Genomic DNA, 20,613 nt, shown 5'->3' with positions numbered 1-20,613 from the left:
AATTGGAGGCATGTGGATAGTGAGGAAATGCACACAAGACTACAAACAGATATTGATCAGTTGGCAAGTTGGGCATAGTTTTGGCAGATGTAATTTAGTTCCAACAAATGCAACATGATGCATTCTGAGTCAGACACAGAATATAGAACAGTAAAGAATATTGATAAAGAGAGGAATGCTGGAGTTCAAGCCCCTAGTTCCCTGAAAGTGGCAACATCACTAGATAGGGCTGTTGAAGGAAGCATATGGTGTACTTGCTGTTGAGACATTAAGTTGCAATTTACACAGTGCAGAAAAGACAGATAAGGTTATGCCAGAGCGAGTGCAGATTAGATTTACCAGAATGTTGCCTGGATTAGATATGCAGAAATTTTAGGTCGGGTTTATTTTTCCTGGAGACTAGGAAGTGACCTGATAGAAATATATTAAATTATAAGAGTCATACATGATAGATGATCAGAATCCTTTTACTAGTGTAAGGGTAGCAAAGTCAAGAGAGCGTTGGTTTAAAATAAGTGGAGTCTTAAAGGAGATTTGAGGGAAAGGCGTCTTTTACACAGAGTATGGGTGATATCTGGAACTTGCTGCCAGAGGAGATGGTGGAGGCACATTCATTCACTATGAATAAGAGACATTTTGATGGGCACTTAGATATTTAAGGCAAAGGAGGATAGAGGATTAACTTAGAGGAGGAAAAGGTTTGGCATGGACACAGAGGGCCAGGGACCAGTTTCTGTGCTGTTCAACTCTATGACTGTAAGAATAAAAAATGAGAAAAAACAGAATATTTCTGACTTTGTATTCTGTGCTGCATCAACGTGGTTCAATTCAGAGCACAATTTTCTTTGAATCATGAATTTCCAAGTTAAATTTCCATTTCAGAGACTCGTTTTTGTTTTGGTAATCAATGCACAGGCATGGGAACTAGTTATAGGAGTACATACACATGTCAAGTATTGAGGAAGTATATTAATAGTATCCATACCTTTCAAGTTTAGACTTTGCTTTCTCCCTACTCTTTTTGATCTTTGCATTTTCGCTTTTAGGAATGATTGTTGGTTCCAATCCAAAGAGTTCTTGCAAATGTGCATACAGGTCATAACGATTGTAAACATGGAATTCAAACCCATTCACTGTTATATATAATCTGGTTTCTGCCTTTGGATCTAAAACAAATGGAAGTACTGGTTGCAGTAACATATAAAATGTCATTGTTTAAAACCAAAACTGAAAATCTGCAGTTTTTAAAGAAAAAACTGAAAGACGGCAACACAAATTCATAAAATATATGACAGCAGAAGATCATTCAACTCATTGTACCCACGCAAGCCAAACAAAAAGGGACTTAACCCATCTTTCACCCTTCATTTTCTAGTCCTACAGGTTATGGCATATGAAGTATCCACTAGACAGTTAATAAATTGTGATGATATATTCAAATTCCACCCCCCACCAAGTAAGGTAGCTTCATTCATTACCACTCAAGTAACCTTAAATTTTCCTACAGGTATAAATATTCACTAACAACCCTTTTATTAGCATATATGGGCCTCTCAATTTTATTCATTTTAATTAGGTCCAAAGGACACCAAGCAATCTTTCCTCATAATTAATCTTCTTGAGCTTTCATAAAACTTGCTTGTATCTCCTCTGTGTGCAATCTAGTGCTTATCTGCTCATTTTACATTCTGGGATGTACAAATTAGCAATGATTTAGCTCCGAAGTAAATACTGTTGTAATTTACTTGGGGTTATTCTTAATAAGTTGCTTTATTAAACATAAATTCTTTATCCAATCACTTTTTTGTGAATACAACATTCCCTTCAAACAGAATAAATATATACAGGATTAAAGATAATGGTTTCTCCCAACTCTTCCCCAGCAAGAGGTGCAGATAGTTTCAATGATTACCGCAAACCAACATGAGTTTTCTTTTGGATCCAATTCATATCAATACAAGCTTTTACTCCACCACAATATGCTTTCCTCTTTCTTTCATTGGAAAAAATCAGTTAGGAATAAACTAAGAAAAATGCTGAGTTATTAATTACAAAATGAATTTAAAATTTTAACAAGCAACATGTTCGAAAACAAACCATTCTAAGCATATGATAATTATCTAAAATTTTAAAGTCCAACAGTTAAGATATACTAGAAGTAAATCACAGCTTATGATTAAAGGAATTATGAATCTTAACTCAAGGGTTAGTAAAGAATAACAAAAAGAAAAGGACACATTCTAATTAAACAGTCAAATGTGCACATGTTGGAGCTCATCTTGAACTTCTCTGTCACTCATGTGCTGGGCCCTCAGTCAATGTGAAGCACACACCACCTTCAGTACGTTGTTTCAATCCATCTCGAACAAACGGGCCTCCCAGCAGATCGTATTGGACCAGTTCTCCCCAGCGTCTTCTTTCCATCTCCTCTAGAACAAAAGCCCTAACCCTAACCTTAGTGTCCCTCACCAGAGAAACCTTGCCTTCAATTCAACCATCCTAATTGGATGGCACAGATTTCTCCTCATCTCTTATCTTCAATAACCCAAACAAGCATGAAAACAGAACAGACTGCTCTTACAGAACTCCCAGAATCAAGTACATACAGCATAACAGTAAAAGTATGAACCAGGGCATTACAGTACCATCTCCCTTTATGATGAACAAGGTAAAAATAATAAAACAAATTAATGGAATTTTGCATGATTTGTCAGTACCTTGAGGTTAATAAAGAATGGGCTCACAATTACACAAAACTACAGAAAATTACATATAGAAACAAACTAGTTGAGCTAATTCACTAAGGCTGGCAACTATTTAAGGAGCAAATATACCATGACAGGTGGAGAAAAGGGGAACACATATCCGTTAATGTATCTGTGTTAAGCCTATACCAAACCATTAACTTAATAACCCATACTACGACTTTTGAGTTAGGAATAAACTACTGTATAAATATAATAACTAACTATGGTAGTAGAAACTCACCATGCTGCTTCTGTTTGGGATTGTACATTTTCCACCAACGAAAGATAAGAAATCCATCTTGGATTCTGACAGAACAAACATAGCAAAAGAATATAATCCATTACAGGAATCCAGTTGAATACAGCAGATACATAGTAATATAAAAACTGCTAACCTTGTGATCGTGGTACCTGCACTTACCAAATCCAAAAGCTAAAACATGAGCAACAAAATAACATTCAGCCAGGTTCTGTCAAACTCAATCCATTAAATATTTCAACAGATGATGGAAGAGGAATAAAGCTGGAAACTAAATATTCTAAGACACATTATGGCCAGTAACAGAATTAGGTTCCAAACCACAAATACATTCAAGTAAGGCATACTGTTTCAAATATCAGAACTATGAAACAAAGTAATAACACTACCAAAACAAAAATGGAACAAATCAAGACAGGACATTCAAGAATTAGGTCAGATTAAACAGATAAGAAATCTAATTTTGAATCAGTAGTTTTCTATCCTGTACATGCATATACAAAACAAAATTGAGAGTCAGTGATTTTGCAAAAGAATACTAACCGATTAATACTGTGCTACAATATCTTGAACTTCAGAACTATTAACCCAAGAACCTAACAATATCCAGTCAACTCACTGTGATACAAGTGAAGGCTGCTCAAAATAATCAACAAAAAGCTGAACATTAATGAACTGTGACAACTGTTAGACACACTATCACAATTTAATGCTTTCTTATCGGTGACTGAATGGCAAAAAATTGGAGGGCAAGTATAAGCGCATACCAGGAATTTGAAAAGTGAAGATGATTAGAAATTGAGGGAAATTACATACTAGCCAAATTAAAATAATTTGACTTATCTCACTGAAAATTATCCATTTCAGCTAATTTGCCCAACATTTCAACCTTGATGATTAATTTCTGGTTGACTATGTTCAACTTCACTATATTACTGTTGTGACATTCCCAGCAGAATATAGAACCAACCATGAACTTTTCAGTGGCTAATATTCAAATTGTACTGACATAAGTGGAACAAGACTACAGACTACAACTGACAGGAAATCTCAGAAGTTTAAAACAAATGCAAGTAGATTTGCTGCTTTAAATCTTACTGTCAAGCAGCCAGATACTCCTTAGGAGAAGGGAAGAACAAAAGAATGAAAAGGAAGATATTTCTCACGCTCCATTAATAAGAAAATTTAAAGAGTATTTCTGACAACAAACAAAGGTGGCTCTATGAAGGTGATCACAAAACACCAATGTAGGCTAGAATGGAAAGTAAATTCTATCTTACCCAGGAATGCCAAAGAAGAGAAGAAAGTATCATGAAAAGAAAAGCATTACAGAGAAATGTAAAGTAATATTAGGAGTACTGTTTAAAACAAAATCAAAAATAAGAGAAAAAATGGGAATTTTTTCTATAAGTGAAACTATCAGAAAAAACATTTGAGGTACATTTAAGAATGCATCTATTATACATTGGACATTTTATGACCTATCAATTGAAAGAGTTTCTGGGAAGAAACTGATATCAACAAAATAACTTAAAGCAGGAGTATATAGCAGGATTACAGCCATCATTTATAACAAATGAGTTGCATCCCAGCTTCAGAAATGGAAATGATAGGAAGAAGGGCAGCACCATCAGACTCATCCTAAAATCCGAGAGACAGCTTCTTACAGAAAGGCAAATATCAGATGAGGGTAACCAGATTAAGCTTTTCTTAATCAAGTTTACCTTTGAAGAGAGTGGCAGAAATAAGGGATGTAATAACAAAATTAGAAGACAGCAAATGCTCAAAGAACACCAAAATCAAGTTTGATCATGCTAACAAAAAGTTACTGTATCATATATATCAAGAACATTAGGTTTCCCAATAGTATTGCCTGGATGCTAAAGATGGACTTCACAATAGGGATAGCAATAGGATGCTTAAGAGATAGCTGCAGTAAGAAATGATCAGAGCTCAGAAAAATGTGCAGCAAATCAGTACAAGCAATGTTGAAAAGTACAAAACAAAAATCCTTAAGAAAAAGTAATACAGTGATTGTGGTAGATTTTAATGGTCTTAAGACCATAAGACAGAGGAACAGAATAAGGCCATCTGGTCTAAAGAGTCTGCTCCATCATTCAATCTTGGCTAATTCTTTTTTCCTTCCTCAAACCCTGTTCCCGGCCTTCCCCCGTAACCTTTGATGACATGTCCAATCAATAACTTATCAATCTCTGCTTTAAATACACCCAACGACCTGGGGTCCACAGCTGCATGTGGCAACAAATTCCACAAATTCACCACCCTTTGGCTAAAGAAATTTCTCCACATCTCTGTTTTAAAAGGGCACCCCTCTATCCTAGACTCCGCCACCATGGAAAACATCCTTTCGACATGTACTTTGTCTAGGCCAAGGGTCGGCAACCCGCGGCTCTTTGATCTCTGTGCTGCGGCTCCCTGTAGTTTGTTAGTTTTTGAAATGTAATTCGAAATTTGAAGATTATGGTGATCTTGTAGTGGTGTGCTACACGCAGCGCTAAAATTACGACACGGAGTCGGTAACTGCAGTCGAAGGAAAAAACTTTATTCGAAAACTTCAGCCTCACTTTTAAGCCTCTGTCAACCGGCCCCCCATGGCGCAGAGGCTCCAAAGCTCTGTGCTCGCAAACCCCCGTAGGCTATCTAATTGTGAGTCGGTTCGGATACGCCAGGAAATGGGTCGCCACATAACCCCCCCCCAGAACCGGCGATACACCCCCCAATGTCCACAGTCTGGGCCAGAACCTGCTTGGGAGGTCGGCCTCTGCGCCGAGGCGCCGGAAACTCGGCCGGTTGCGCCAGGTCCACATGGGCCGGTTTGAGGCGGTCCACCGTGAAAACCTCCTCTTTCCCCCCAACGTCCAGCACGAGCGTTTCCACCGTCACCTGAAGTCGGCCCTCATGGCCCGCCTGCGAGGAGCCAACTGGGCGGACGAGCTTCCCTGGGTCCTACTCGGCATTCGCACAGCACCCAAGGACGACCTGCACGCCTCGTCGGCCGAGTTGGTATACGGCGCGCCCCTGGTCGTCCCCGGGGAGTTCCTACCAGCCCCAAGGGGGCAAGAGGAAGAACCCGCAGCAGTCCTGGGCAGACTACGCAAGAAGCTCGGTAACCTGGCCCCCATACCCACTTCACAGCACGGGCGGCACCCGGCCTGCGTACCTAAAGACCTACAGAACTGTAAGTTTGTGTTTGTACGAAGGGGCGGGCATCGGCCGCCGCTGCAGCGGCCATACGAGGGGCCGTTTATGGTGCTCCGGAACAACGAGTCCACGCTGCAGCTTGGCCGTCTGGCAGTGCATGCACGTTTTGGCCCATTCACTGACCTGTTTGCGGAGTCCGTGCCAAACGAACCTGCTGGAAACCATCCGGACAGTTGTCCAGATGGAGGGATGCGCCAAGTTATGAATGGAGTCGAAAACGCGGCGCCGCCATGCTGTCGGGACGACTGGACGGGGCTGGCCGGTGGCGACGTCACAGAGTAGGGTCCTCTCACCTGGGCCCACGGGGAGGTCCTGGAGCTGCAAACCGGAGACTGCGGTTCTGTAACTCGGAATCTCCTCATCCGCCTGCTGCGCCTCTGCCAGTGCCTCAAAGTCTACCCCTTGGGAAAGGGCATGAACGGTAGGGCAAGAGAGCGCATCCGCCACGACATTGTCCTTACCCGAGATGTGCCGGACATCCGTCGTGTATTCAGAGATGTAGGACAGGTGGCGTTGCTGGCGGGACGACCAGGGGTCGGACGCTTTCGTAAATGCAAAGGTAAGCGGTTTGTGGTCCGTGAACGCGGTGAAGGGCCGACCTTCTAGGAAGTACCTGAAATGCCGGATTGCCAGGTAGAGCGTCAACAGTTCCCGGTCGAAAGCACTGTACTTAAGCTCGGGTGGTCGCAGGTGTTTGCTGAAAAACGCCAAGGGTTGCCAGCGACCTGCGATGAGCTGCTCCAGCACCCCACCGACTGCCGTGTTTGATGCGTCCACTGTGAGGGCGGTAGGGGCGTCCATTCTGGGATGTACTAGCATTGCGGCGTCCGCCAAAGCTTCCTTCGTTTGAACGAAAGCGGCGGCGGACTCCTCGTCCCAGGTAATGTCCTTGCTCGGACCCGACATCAGGGCGAACATGGGGCGCATGATCCCGGCAGCTGAAGGGAGGAAGCGGCAGTAGAAATTGACCATACCTACGAATTCCTGAAGGCCTTTGATCGTGGTGGGTCGGGGGAAGTGGCGGACCGCATCTACCTTAGCGGGTAGAGGGGTTGCCCCGTCTTTAGTAATCCTGTGGCCCGGGAAGTCAATGGTATCGAGTCCGAACTGGCATTTGGCGGGGTTGATTGTAAGACCGTACTCACTCAGTCAGGCGCAGAGTTGACGGAGGTGGGACAGATACTCCTGACGACTGCTGCTGGCTATGAGGATGTCATCCAAATAGATGAACGCGAAGTCCAGGTCCCGTCCCACCGCGTCCATTAACCGCTGGAACGTCTGTGTGGCATTCTTCAGGCCGAACGGAATGCGGAGGAACTCGAAAAGGCCGAAAGGGGTGATGAGTGCCGTTTTGGGGACGTCGTCAGGATGCATCGGGATTTGATGGTACCCTCGGACGAGATCTACCTTGGAGAAGATCCGTGCACCATGCAGGTTTGCTGCAAAGTCCTGAATGTGCGGCACAGGGTAGCGGTCCGGTGTGGTAGCCTCGTTCAGCCTGCGGTAGTCGCCGCAAGGTCTCCAGCCCCCCGTCGCTTTGGGCACCATGTGCAGGGGGGAGGCCCATGGGCTGTCGGACCGCCGGATGATCCCCAATTCCTCCATCCTCTGGAACTCCTCCTTCGCCAGTCGGAGCTTGTCCGGGGGAAGCCGCCGAGCACGGGCATGGAGGGGTGGTCCCTGGGTCGGGACGTGGTGCTGTACGCCGTGCCTGGGCATGGCCGCTGTGAACTGCGGTGCCAGAACCGATGGGAACTCCACCAGGACCCTGGTGAAGTCGTTGTCGGACAGCGTGATGGAGCCGAGGTGAGGGGCTGGCAACTGAGCTGCACCCAGGGAGAACGTCTGAAAGGTCTCGGCGTGTACCAGTCTCTTCCTGGGTAGGTCGACCAGTAGGCTGTGAGCCCGCAAAAAATCCACACCCAGAAGCGGTTGGGCTACGGCGGCCAGTGTGAAGTCCCACGTGAACTGGCTGGAGCTGAACTGTAGCTGCACCTGACGGGTGCCATAGGTCCTTACGGTGCTGCCGTTCACGGCCCTCAGGGGGAGACCCGGTGCCCTGCTGCGGGTGTCGTAACTCGTCGGAGGTAAAACGCTGATCTCAGCCCCAGTATCGACCAAAAACCGGCGTCCCGACCTTCTATCCCACACATACAGGAGGCTATCCCGATGGCCAGCCGCCGTAGCCATCAGCGGCGGCTGGCCCTGGCGTTTCCCGGGAACATGCAGGGCGGGCGACAACGGCGGGCTTCTGCGCCCCACCGCTGGTGGTAGAAGCACCAGTGTTCATTGGGCTTGGGGTTGGCGGGCTCTGTGGCCGGGCCTGGACTGGTTTGTTGCTGGGAGCGTGGCTGGGTGATCTGTGCGATGGACGCCCCGCTCACCTTTTTGGCGTTCCACAGCAAGTCCGCCCGGGCTGCCACCTTCCGGGGGTCACTGAAATCCGCGTCGGACAGCAGCAGGCGTATGTCCTCGGGCAGCTGCTCCAGGAATGCCTGCTCAAACATGAGGCATGTGTGTCCGTCGGCCAGAGACAACATCTCATTCATTAAAGCCGATGGAGGTCTGTCGCCCAAGCCGTCCAGGTGCAGTAAACGGGCAGCCCACTCACGCCGTGAGAGTCCGAAAGTCCTGAGGAGCAGAGCTTTGAATTCCGTGTACTTGCCGTCTGCCGGGGGCGACTGTACGAACTCCGCGACCTGGGCCGCTGTGTCCTGGTCGAGGGAGCTCACCACGTAGTAGTAGCGGGTGTCTTCTGAGGTGATCTGGCGAACGTGGAATTGGGCTTCGGCTTGCTGGAACCATAGGTCCGGGCGCTGTGTCCAGAAACCCGGCAGTTTCAACGAAACCGCATGAACAGAGGCGGCGTCGGTCATTTCTGGTCCAAAAATCGTTTGGACCGTCGGGGTCACCGATTGTAGCGGTGTGCTACACGCAGCGCTAAAATTACGACACGGAGTCGGTAACTGCAGTCGAAGGAAAAAACTTTATTCAAAAACTTCAGCCTCACTTTTAAGCCTCTGTCAACCGGCCCCCCATGGCGCAGAGGCTCCAAAGCTCTGTGCTCGCAAACCCCCGTAGGCTATCTAATTGTGAGTTGGTTCGGATACGCCAGGAAATGGGTCGCTACAATCTTGTACATTCTAAAAATGTTGTGGAGACCGCATTTCCTGGCACATCTGAACCGGCTCACAATTAGCCACCGTTCCGGCTAAGGGAGATAGCCTACGGGGGTTTGTGAGTACGTGTCTTTTGGAGCATCCGCGCCCACGGGGATGGGTTGAGGGAGGCTTTAAATCAAGGCTGTTTAGTTCGAATAAAGTTACCTTTGACTGCAGTGTCTTTATTTTAGCGCTGCGTGTAGCGCTACACCGCTACAACGTGTTTTTATCGCTATTAATATACATCACCACTGCCAATGCCTGACACCCGCCAGTGCGCGCTTTCTTTTAATTCTTCGATCCAAGGTAGGCTACCTATGGAGTAACCTTCAACCCAACGTCTTTTTTTCGGAGTTCAAAATGTTTTTGTGGCATGCAGAAATGTAATTTCGTTTTCTCTGCAGGAGTTCATCAATTTCATAAATGCAACACATTATAGTTTGTTTACACATAGCATAAAGGCAAAAAAAAACGTTGTATGCAGTGTTATTTCATTTTAAATATCAAACGGGTTTTGTGGCTCCCAGTGTTTTCTTTTCTGTGGGAAATGGGTCCATATTGGCTCTTTCAGTGGTAAACGTTGCCGACCCCTGGTCTAGGCCTTTCAACATTCAAAAGGATTCCCCACATCTTTCTGAGCTCCAGTGAGTACAGACCCAGAGACATCAAACATTCCTTGTATGTTAACCCTACTAATCCTGGAATCAACCTTGTGAACCTCCTTTGGACCCTCTCCAATACCAACACATCTTTTCTAGGATGAGGGGCCCAAAACTGTTCACATTACTCAAGATGAGGATTTGCCAGTGCCTTATAAAGCCTCAGCATCACAACCTTGCTCTTGTATTCCAGATCTCTTGAAATGAATGCTAACATGGCATTTGCCTTCCTCACCACTTACTCAACCTGTAAGTTAAACTTTAGGGTGTTTTGCACATGGACTCCCAAGTTCCTTTGCATCTCAGATTTTTGGATTTTCTCTCCGGTCAGAACTTTTTTATTTCTACTACCAAGGTGTATAACCATGCATTTTCCAACATTTTATTTCATTTGCCACTTTCTTGCCCATTCTTTTAATCGGTCCAAGTCTTTCTGCATCCTACCTGTTTCCTCAACACTACCTGCCCCTCCACCAATCTTCGTATCATCTGCAAAGTTGGCAACAAAGCCTTTATTCCATCATCTAAATCATTTATATACACCATAAAAAGAAGTGCTCCCAACACCGACCCCTGCAGAACACCACTAATCACTGGGATCCTTTAATTCCCACTTACTGTCCCCTACCAATCAGCCAATGCTCTAACCATGTTAGTAACTTTCCTGTAATACCATGGGCAAATGAAATTGTTTGGAAAATTAACATATGCCACTGCTTGTAACATGAATAAAAAGTCCACAAAAAGAGTGATTGATCAAACGACAACAAAGGTTTATATTCGATTTTAAAAGGTGGCATATATTACTGACAAGAAAAAGGATTGGGAAAGTTCTTGAAACAAAAGAGTGAACAAAGTAGAGAGGAAAAGAATGAGAACAAACTAACATAAGAAAATATTGCAAGATCTTCATGTTGAAAGAAAAGGAACATTCGGAGACTGTTGGCACTGAGAAGCTAATGAAATGGAAATTCCTGCTTATCAAGATAAGTGAAGAGAATGCCCTGGAGCAATTAAGGGATCTAAAAGGTGGCAATTTGCTTGAATGAAATTCATTAATATAGAGTGGCAATGGGCACTTGACATAGATTATACATTGCATGGTTAAAATAAAGGCTGCAGACAGCGGAAGTTTTAATAATGATATTCCAAAATTCAGTCATTGGAAACTAGCACTTCCAAGAAAGTAAAGAGGAAACACAAAACTACCATCTAATCACTCTAACATCAGCTGACAGGAAAATGCCACAATCAATGAATCAAAACAAGGTAATAGCTCCTGAATTCAACATAATTTTATGAAAGTAAAATTCTAAATGACATGTTATAAGTAGAACATTTGATAAGGTCCCAAATGAGAGGCTGTTCAAGGTAGTTCAGTTGTTTGGCATTCAAGATGAGGTAGTAAATTGGATTAAATATTGGCTTTGTGGGAGAAGTTAGAATGTGGCAGCAGATAGTTGCCTCTTTGACTGAAGGCAATAGACAATAGGTGCAGGAGTAGCCCATCTGGCCCTTCAAGCCAGCACTGCCATTCAATGTGATCATGGCTCAGCATCCACAGTCAGTACTCTGTTCCTGCCTTCTCCCCATATCCCTTGACTCCGCTATTTTTAAGAGCTCTATCTAACTTTTTCTTGAAAGCATCCAGAGAATTGGCCTCCACTGCCTTCTGAGGCAGAGCATTCCATTGATCCACAACTCTCTGGGTGAAAAAGAGTTCCTGAACTCCATTCAGGAACTCCATTCTAAATGGCCTACCCCTTATTCTTAAACTGTGGCCTCTGGTTCTGGACTCCCCCAACATCGGGAACATGTTTCCTGCCTCTAGCATGTCAAATCCCTTAATAATCTTATATGTTTCAATCAGATCCCCTCTCATCCTTCTAAATTCCAGTGTATACAAGCCCAGTCGCTCCAATCTTTCAACATATGACAGTCCCGCCATCCCAGGAATTAACCTCATAAACTTACGCTGCACTCTCTCATTAGCAAGAATGTCCTTCCTCAAATTTGGAGACCAAAACTGAACATAATACTCCAGGTGTGGTATGACCAGGGCCCTGTACAACTGCAGAAGGACCTCTTTGCTCCTATACTCAACTCCCCTTGCCATGAAGGCCAACATGCCATTAGCTTTCTTCACTGCCTGCTGACTAGTGGAGTGCCATAGGGACTGGAGGTGGGTCCGTTGTTGTTTGTCATCCAAATCAATGAACTGGATGATAATGTGTTTAACTGGATCAGCAAATTTGCATTAACACCAAGACTGAGGGTGTAACGGACAGTGAGGAAGACTATCAGAGCTTGCAGTGGGATCTGGACTAGCTGGAAAAATGGGCTAAAAATTGGCAGATAGAATTTAATGCAAACAAGTGTGAGGTTTTGTACTTCGTTAGGACCAATCAGGGTAGGTCTTACACAGTGCACTAAGGAGTGTGATCAAATAAAGGGATCTGGGAATACAGGTTCATAATTCATTGAAAGTGGTGTCACAGGTTGATAAGGTCATTAAGAAAGCTTTTGACATACCGGCTATAAGTCAAAGTATTAACTACAGGAGATGGGACTTCATGTTGAAATTGTACAAGACATTGATAAGGCCTAATTTGGAGTACTGTGGCAACACACACAAAATGCTGGAAGAACTCAGTAGGACAGGCAGCATCTATGGAAAAGAGTACAGTCAACATTTCAGGCCAAGACCCTTCAGGAGGCAAGTTACTCACTGCAGAATACCCATCCTAAGAACATTTCTATGGTCATGAAATTTGTGCCTGATTCACATGAATTTCTGGCCAACAGCAACCCCAAAGATTCTGTAATGGGGCAGCAATAATTTTATTCAATATTTAAGGGGTAGGTAAATAGGTCTGTTCCTCTTGATACCCAATGATTTCATTTTACCAGGGTTCCTTAACTCCACACTGAATCAAATGCTACAAACTGCTGCATCAAATTCTTCAGGATGGCACAGAGACAAACAGTGACATCATGCAGACTGTTCAAAATTTCGAAGTATATATTATACAACGAGATTTGCTTGCTTACAGGTAGCCACAAAGCAAGAAACCTAAAAGAACCCAATTTTTTTTTTTAAAAGACTAACATCCAATGCAGAGAAAGGGGAAAAAATACACAAATGCAAACAATAGAAGCGAGCAACAACATTCCGAAAATTAAGTCCTCAGATCTGAACCCGGAGCAGCCCGGAGTAGGCCTAAAGCCTTGATATCAATCAGTTCATCATATTAGTGGGCATGGAGCACAGCAGCTGGGGTAGTCTTTGGAGCCTCAGCACCATGAAGGTAGGAGTCACCATCGCGGAGAGTGAGCAAAAACGGCTCTCACCTCTGATTCTAATACTGCCTTTCCAGTCCATTTGGGCCAGCATTCAAATTGTCTAAACAGTGGATCATACCTCAACATGAGGACCCAGGAACTGCTGCTACAAAGGGCCCCGGGCCAAGACCACACCACCCAATGATTCTCACCGGGCCCAGATTTCGTCCCTCTCAAACTTTTCAAATGAGCTCCGTGCACAGAGGGATCCAACCTTGCAGCTGGACCAGTTGTATGGGCATTGAAACTCTTCTGTTCCATCTCCTCCCCTCTGAATCACTCACTCCAACAAACATGGCTCCAACTCCACCCACATTGATTTTGCAGCACACCAGCAGAACACATCTGCCAAATTTATCTTGCCTTTGCTCGCCTGTTCATCGTTTGTGGTGATAGGTCACCACAATTCACTTCAAAAAGGTGTTATTAGTATTTTTTAATCAAATTACTTTGCCTTCAAACCACCAGTGGGCTGTCACATGCATCAGTAGTGTAACTACTTCTTCTCTTAAGAATGCATCTACTACTCATCTGTATGAGATTAAGCCTGTAAGTTACATTTTTCATTATGTGTTTTTCAACCGACTGAGTGATCTGGCACTTCTGCTGCCTCGAGGGGAATTCACTGAGGTTGAAAGAGGAGTGTGCAGCCTAAAGGCACACCCATAATCGACTCCATTTCAGAATCAGAATCAGATTTACTATCACCAGCATGTGTCATGAAATTTGCTAACTTAGCAGCAGCAGTTCAATGTAATATATAATGTATAAGAAAAAATAACAATAAATAAATAGCAGTATACGTACATTGAATAGATTAAAAATCGTGCAAAAAACAGAAATTATATTAAAAAAGTGAGGTAGTGTTCATGGGTTCAGTGTCCATTTCGGAATCGGATAAAGAAAAGAAGCTGTTCCTGAATCGCTGAGTGTGTGCCTTCAGGCTTCTGTACCTCCTACCTGATGGTAACAGTTAGAAAAGGGTATGCCCTTGGTGCCAGAGGTCCTTAATAATGGATGCTGCCTTTCTGAGACACCGCTCCTTGAAGATGTCCCAGGAATTTTGTAGGCTAGTACCAAAGATGGAGCTGACTAGATTTGCCACCCAGCTGCAGCTTCTTACGGTCTTATGCAATCCCCTCCCTCCCCGATACCAGACAGTGATGCAGCCTGTCAGAATGCTCTCCACAGTACATCAACAGAATTTTTTGAGTGAATTTGTTGACATACCAAATCTCTTCAAACTCCTAATGAAGTATAGCCGCTGCCTTGCCTTCTTTATAACTGCATCAATATGCTGGGACCAGGTTACGTCCTCAGAGATCTTGACACCCAAGAATGAAATCAATGAGGAAGAGAGTGGCTGGTGAGAGTCATCTGCCTGCGTTTGATCAGTTTTCTTCTCCTTCTCTTTCTCGCTCAGTGCTGCCGGAGGAATGTGCAGGAGTGTTGGGTCCCAAGCTGCAAGGCCTGATCAGTGCGGTTCATAGCTGTGGACTTGTTTCTGGAGTACTCTACAGTTCATCTTACATTTTCTAGGTTCTGGTTACTCTTTTTTTTTGCTATTTTGCATGATTTGATCGGGGTGCTTCAGCACAGAGAGGGTTGTTTCGGAGCAGACTAGCCTTGTCAACAAATGATACAACGCTACACTAAACTGAACACCCCAAAACTCTTTCGAACACCTGCAGTCTAACGTTTCACATTCTTTGTTATTCACTTGCTATTTTTTGATCCAGATACTTATGGACGTTTATTATCATCATCCTAAAGATTTTAGAATTAAGATTGATTTATAATTTTAAAGAAATAATCTGTGGGGAAAAATCTGTTACATGTAGTATTGATGTCAATGCATAGGGTTTATAAATGTAAGTTTATTGTCACACATATTAATAACATGTATGTTATCGTTGAGCAAGATTGCAATGAACAAGGTTGCGAGCGGAAGACAATCAGGTGTACAGCACTATATCTATATATTACTTTTTCTCTCCCTCTCTATCATCCACTGCTCCTAGACGAATATCCCTGCATTCAAATCGTCTCTCTCCCTCTTCCACAATGCTGCAGGAGTCCGAAGACTTGGGCAAGGTTTAAATAGATGCAGTTTGTGAATTGCACTCTGTCGTTCATGTAATTATGTGCTTTCTGGTTTATACTTGTCCTTTTTGGTTGCTATTTTGTGCAATTTTGATCAGAGGGAACTGGCTCTGCAACTGAGGTTAACAAATGACACAGCACTAGATTAAAATGAACTGGGCTAAATTGAATATGCCTGGAATGTTTCACTGATTTGTGGTTTGATGTTTCATATTCTATGTTTTACTCTCTTTTTTTGCCATTTGCATGATTTGTGTTCTTTTTTTCACTTAATGAGGACTTAATGTTTTTGACTTCATGTTTTCACTTAATGGGGGCTTAATGTTTTTCTTTGAACAGGTTCCATGGTGTTTCTTTGTTTGTGGCTGTCAGTAGGAGACAAATCTCAGGATTGTACACTGCATACTACTTTTAATAATAAATGTACTTTGAACCTTTTTGCCATTTGTACAATTTGTTCTTTTTTTAACATGTTGGTTCTGCTAAAGACTGAGAATAGAACAACTGGCAAAAATTAGTTGGATTGGATTTTCAGAACAAGACATATCCAGGCAATTTCCCATGTTGCCAAATGCCAGTTTTATAAGAATAATGGAACAACTTATTTAGAAGTGCAGCTAGTTCTGGACTGCTGATCTTCTGATAGACTTTTTAGACATTAATGGAATCAAGATACAGTAGAACGCCCTGTACCATACACCCTGAAGCCCAATTCTCATGCTTTCTTTAAACATCCTACAGCCTCATTTTCACACTCCATGTAGACTCTGACTGCTACTCCCAATAAGCTCCCTTGAAAATCACCAGTACCCCAATCTCACTTTAAATTTACGCTCTCACATTCCCTTTAAATTCACCAGGACCATGTTCCCACACTCCCTGGTTTACTAGTAAATATATTACACTACCATGTGACAATATAAAAATATGAATTAAAAATAAGGTGACATCCAAACAGGATTAGCAACTACTGTCTGGAAAATCTGCCAGTCCAGCGCCAAATTACGGAGGGTGCAAGATTATCTGAGTTTTATTGCCAATTGGGCAATACAGAGAATCCAATAACAGAGAAGGATTTGTCACAAACCTATACAACAGGATAGACTCAAGGAGACCACTAGCCTACTCAATTATATTTCTTATGCACACTGTCCATGACTCTTGAGAATTTACCTCATGTGACTGTTTCAATATAACTTGCATCCATTTTTCAGTTTGCACTGCATCCTTTCAAAGGAACTTTATAGTACAATAGTTTAACTTTCACCCTAAATATGAATCAGTTCCTACCTGATAGACACATCTTCATTGATATAATAAATTTCACGAAACATGACCTTTCCAGATAACACAGAGAATGAAAATGAACCTATTAAAAACAAACAGTTCATTACTTTATCTGTTATAGTTGTGTCAAAGGATCTGTTACACAAAATATGGAAAAACAAGATTTAATTTGGCATCTGTGTTCCAAACACAAGATCCAGTTCGAATAACAGTTCAACTAATTATAATATTTGAATGTTTCTAAATATAAATTTAATGGAGGACAGATATAAAGTTATAAACTTCCTGAAAATATATTTCAATATTGGTGAATATTACAAATTTTAAATACAATTACTAGGAAACAAAGTTCTCAATGAAAGTAAAAAAATTCATGTTCATGTTTATCAGGTGAATATATATTAATATTTCTGCAAGTAAGAAACAAATGACTTACCAATGTGGACGTATCCATTTTTATAGAGTCTATTGAGAACCTGAGTCAGGATCAGACCTAAATTACGGGAATTGTAGTAAGTCAAATAAATGATCCATCCGCATGATAGGATTGTGGCTATAAAGAGAGAAATTGTACAGTTCATGGTCTATTTTTTTCCCAAAATCACTCACATTCAATAAATAACTATTTAAAATACATTGATTGCAATGATCAAATAAATACACACAATCCTCGCAAACAGTAAATGATAAGAATGAATAACCAGATAACGAATTTTTGCCATTTTTGGTTGTTCTGAAATTTCCATCAAATTGTTTCATTTATAACTCACAGCATTGACATACACACTATAGAAAAATTCCACCAGATTTTTTCCAACGGAGATTATTAGTTTAAAATTATAGATCAGTCTTAATTCTAAGTTATTTAGGATAATGACAATAAACGTTCAAAAGTTTCTGCATGTCACTCAGGGACTTGGACTATACGAGTGTTTTCTCGCATAACGATGGTTTTTTTTCTCTCTCGCTAGTTTGAAAGTATTGGCTCCAGAGGAACATTGTCTCATTCAACTGTATCCATGTATGGTCTGAATGATAATTAAACTTGATTTGAAAAGTATCTGGATCAAAAAAAGGCCAATTTTTTCGTGATACAGAAATGATCCATTACGAATTACCTGATGTATAAGCATTGTTTTTAATAAATAAGAAATTCAAGAACTATATACAGCAGAATTCTGTTCTGAAAGTCTTGTTATACTAGTTCCATCAATCAGATAATTCAGAGAAAAATGGCATCTGTATAGGACAATCAACTAATGAAATATCCCATATATGGGATAACACAAGAAAGGAGAGGGAGGCATAACGCTATGTGAAAATTTAATTCATATAGCTTTCAAATGTCATCGAGCAACTTTCCTAAACAGTTAGCCTTGATTTGAAATCTGGCAAACTACATTACAGAATACATCATAATCCAGTTCAATACTCTTCCAAGTATGTTCCCCCAACAATGCTGCTGTTCTTCCACCACTTCAACAAAGTCAGTTGAACTCAGTAAATACGATCTGAACAGCAGTTTAGTGTTTTGCTTTCATCATCAGCCCTAATTCCTTCATCAGCTTAACAAAGCACACACTTATCTTGCCTCGAGATGGTTGAATTAAAATGATTTGCTCAGTCAGCCTTGACACTGCAGGGTTGTGATGTAGGTGAAGTGGGTCTTAAGATTCCCATCTTCCTCAATGATTATCTTAATTATAATGGAGAACCAGATTATGATAGTAAATGATCCCAAGGGTTGATTTGTATTAAATCAAAGAGTGAGAAGGGGAGGGAACGATGGTAGAAAGAGATCAGATAGAAAAACACCAAAGAATAAAGACACAAGGAAATGGAAAAATCCAGTATATTTTTGTAGATGGCTCATTTTCTGTAAAGGATGGTGACAGAACCAGGTGTGGGATCTATGTGAGGGGAAAAGAACATAGAATTATACTGGTGAAAGCCCAATCAAAATTATCCTGAGGGAAATAGGAAGGCCAACAAGTTAGCAAAACGAGACACTTAATTGAAAAGGGCAGTTGCTGATTGAGGAAATCAGGAAGCAGCAACAGAATAAGGCTATGGCTTAACAGAGGAGCAAAAGAATTACAAAACTGACAGAAGGAGCATAGCCAGAAACGTACAAAGAGCTCAAGGGTACATTGACTGTTCATTTCCCCCCACAGATGCTGCCTGACCTGCTGAGTTCTTCCAGCTCTTTGTGGGTGCTGCTCAACATTTCCAGCATATGCAGAAACTTGTGTTTATGACTGAGTGGTCTTTAGTGACAGGACATTCGTGGTTCCAGAGGAGGAGACAAAACAAAATGATCTGCTGTACCATGACCTATGAGGACACTAGGGAGCTAAAAGTGCCACAAAAAGGATAAAAGAAAGGGCAACATAATGGTACACCACGCTTTAACCCAAGATGAAGGAAATAATGTTTTGTGCTGCAATAGAATTAACCATAGCTAACTCTGTTGTAGTTGAACTTGTTTCAGGATCATTATATCTGATGAATACACCAACATCAACATCTGAATACCCTGTGATCAAAAACAACTTTGCTCAATGTATCCAATTAATTCAAGATAACAAAGGGGAATAGAAGACTTGAATTTGTATTATGAATGGTTTTACATGCATGGACATAACCTTGGGTATCCAGCAGGGTACATAGGTACATTTCTTAAATAACAAAATTCCAGGGGTGAAGATTACCAATTATCCTAAAAGGGAGAATCATCAGACAGATTTTAGGCCTATTTATTGAGAAATCAGCAGGTAAAGCGGTGACATAGGGTCAGAGAATGTCAAATCTTTGTAGGTGGAGTTAAGAAACGTCAAGTCTGAAAAAACCATTATAGGAATCATGTATAGGTTTCCAAATAGTTGCCAAGATGTGGGGTTGAGATTGCAAAGGAAGCTGGAAAAGGCATGTAATAAGGATAATGTCACAAAGACACACACAAGGCTAAAACATATACTAAACATGGTCATTGGACACAGGTCACGATTAGCACATACTTATTACAACTTGATGCACATCAAGTACCAAATTAGATATCAAACAAGCAGCTAAAATAATGGGTTGTGGAAAAGGTACCCTTATGTCACCTTAGAAGGCTTACACTAACCAATGGAGTACTGGGTCCCTATGACAATGGTAAAGGAAAGATTTATGTCAATGCAGTGTTCCACATTCCCTGACAAGGAAACAATCTTTGAAAAGGTTCACAATGTGGGCAAGTATCAGGATAATACCCAAGTATCCTTAAATTACCCACCAATTCATGCTGTTGTGAAAATGGTACTGGGAAATAGACGTATCCTTATGTCATCAAGGAGTAGACAACTAAACTTGTCCAGAAGAAATAGTAAGATAGAAACTTACAAACTGTGGTTTCAGTATTTATGAAAATTGTTGTCTATTTAGCCTTTCCTGTAACATGGCTTGTAGGATAGATGCAAAATACTTGCTAAATACAAGTCATACCAAGGGATGTAAACAGTGCCATTTGGAAGGACATAATGTATTTAGTGGTTAACATAGTAACGATGGAAAGCCTCATGATTCAACACACTGATGTGTTGAGTTACGTCCTCACCGAATTGTTACCAATTACACACTTGACTGCAACTGGACACAAGTTGCAGGAGAGGCAAGGAAAATAATCCATCGATGGACTAAACACTAAAGCAATTAAAATGCATGCTACTAAGTCCAGAAAGGAATTAAGATCTGCAAGGACAGTGGAAGTACGCAAGACAGATGTCTTTGTCATTACCATGTGGTTGAAGGAATGGAGGCTAACATTTTATAATACTGTTTGTGCAACCACC

General features: G+C 42.0%; 1 protein-coding gene across 1 annotated transcript in view; it reads right to left on the bottom strand.

Annotated features, from left to right (window-relative positions):
• Nucleotides 1-20,613, bottom strand: part of kiaa1109 (KIAA1109 ortholog) — a 418,633-nt gene that overhangs the window by 371,593 nt on the left and 26,427 nt on the right. Inside the window, exons 4-7 of the mRNA XM_059965080.1 lie at nt 17,217-17,333; nt 16,784-16,862; nt 2,989-3,053; nt 986-1,166 (exon numbers count right to left, since the gene is read on the bottom strand). Coding sequence (XP_059821063.1) covers nt 986-1,166; nt 2,989-3,053; nt 16,784-16,862; nt 17,217-17,333 — 442 coding nt within the window. The remainder of the gene's footprint in view (nt 1-985; nt 1,167-2,988; nt 3,054-16,783; nt 16,863-17,216; nt 17,334-20,613) is intronic.

Source organism: Hypanus sabinus, chromosome 3 (genome assembly GCF_030144855.1).
Source record: "Hypanus sabinus isolate sHypSab1 chromosome 3, sHypSab1.hap1, whole genome shotgun sequence".
In the NCBI taxonomy this organism is placed as follows: domain Eukaryota; kingdom Metazoa; phylum Chordata; class Chondrichthyes; order Myliobatiformes; family Dasyatidae; genus Hypanus; species Hypanus sabinus.
The sequence above is the reverse complement of the archived record's forward strand: the minus strand, read 5'-3'. Positions and strand labels throughout refer to the sequence as shown.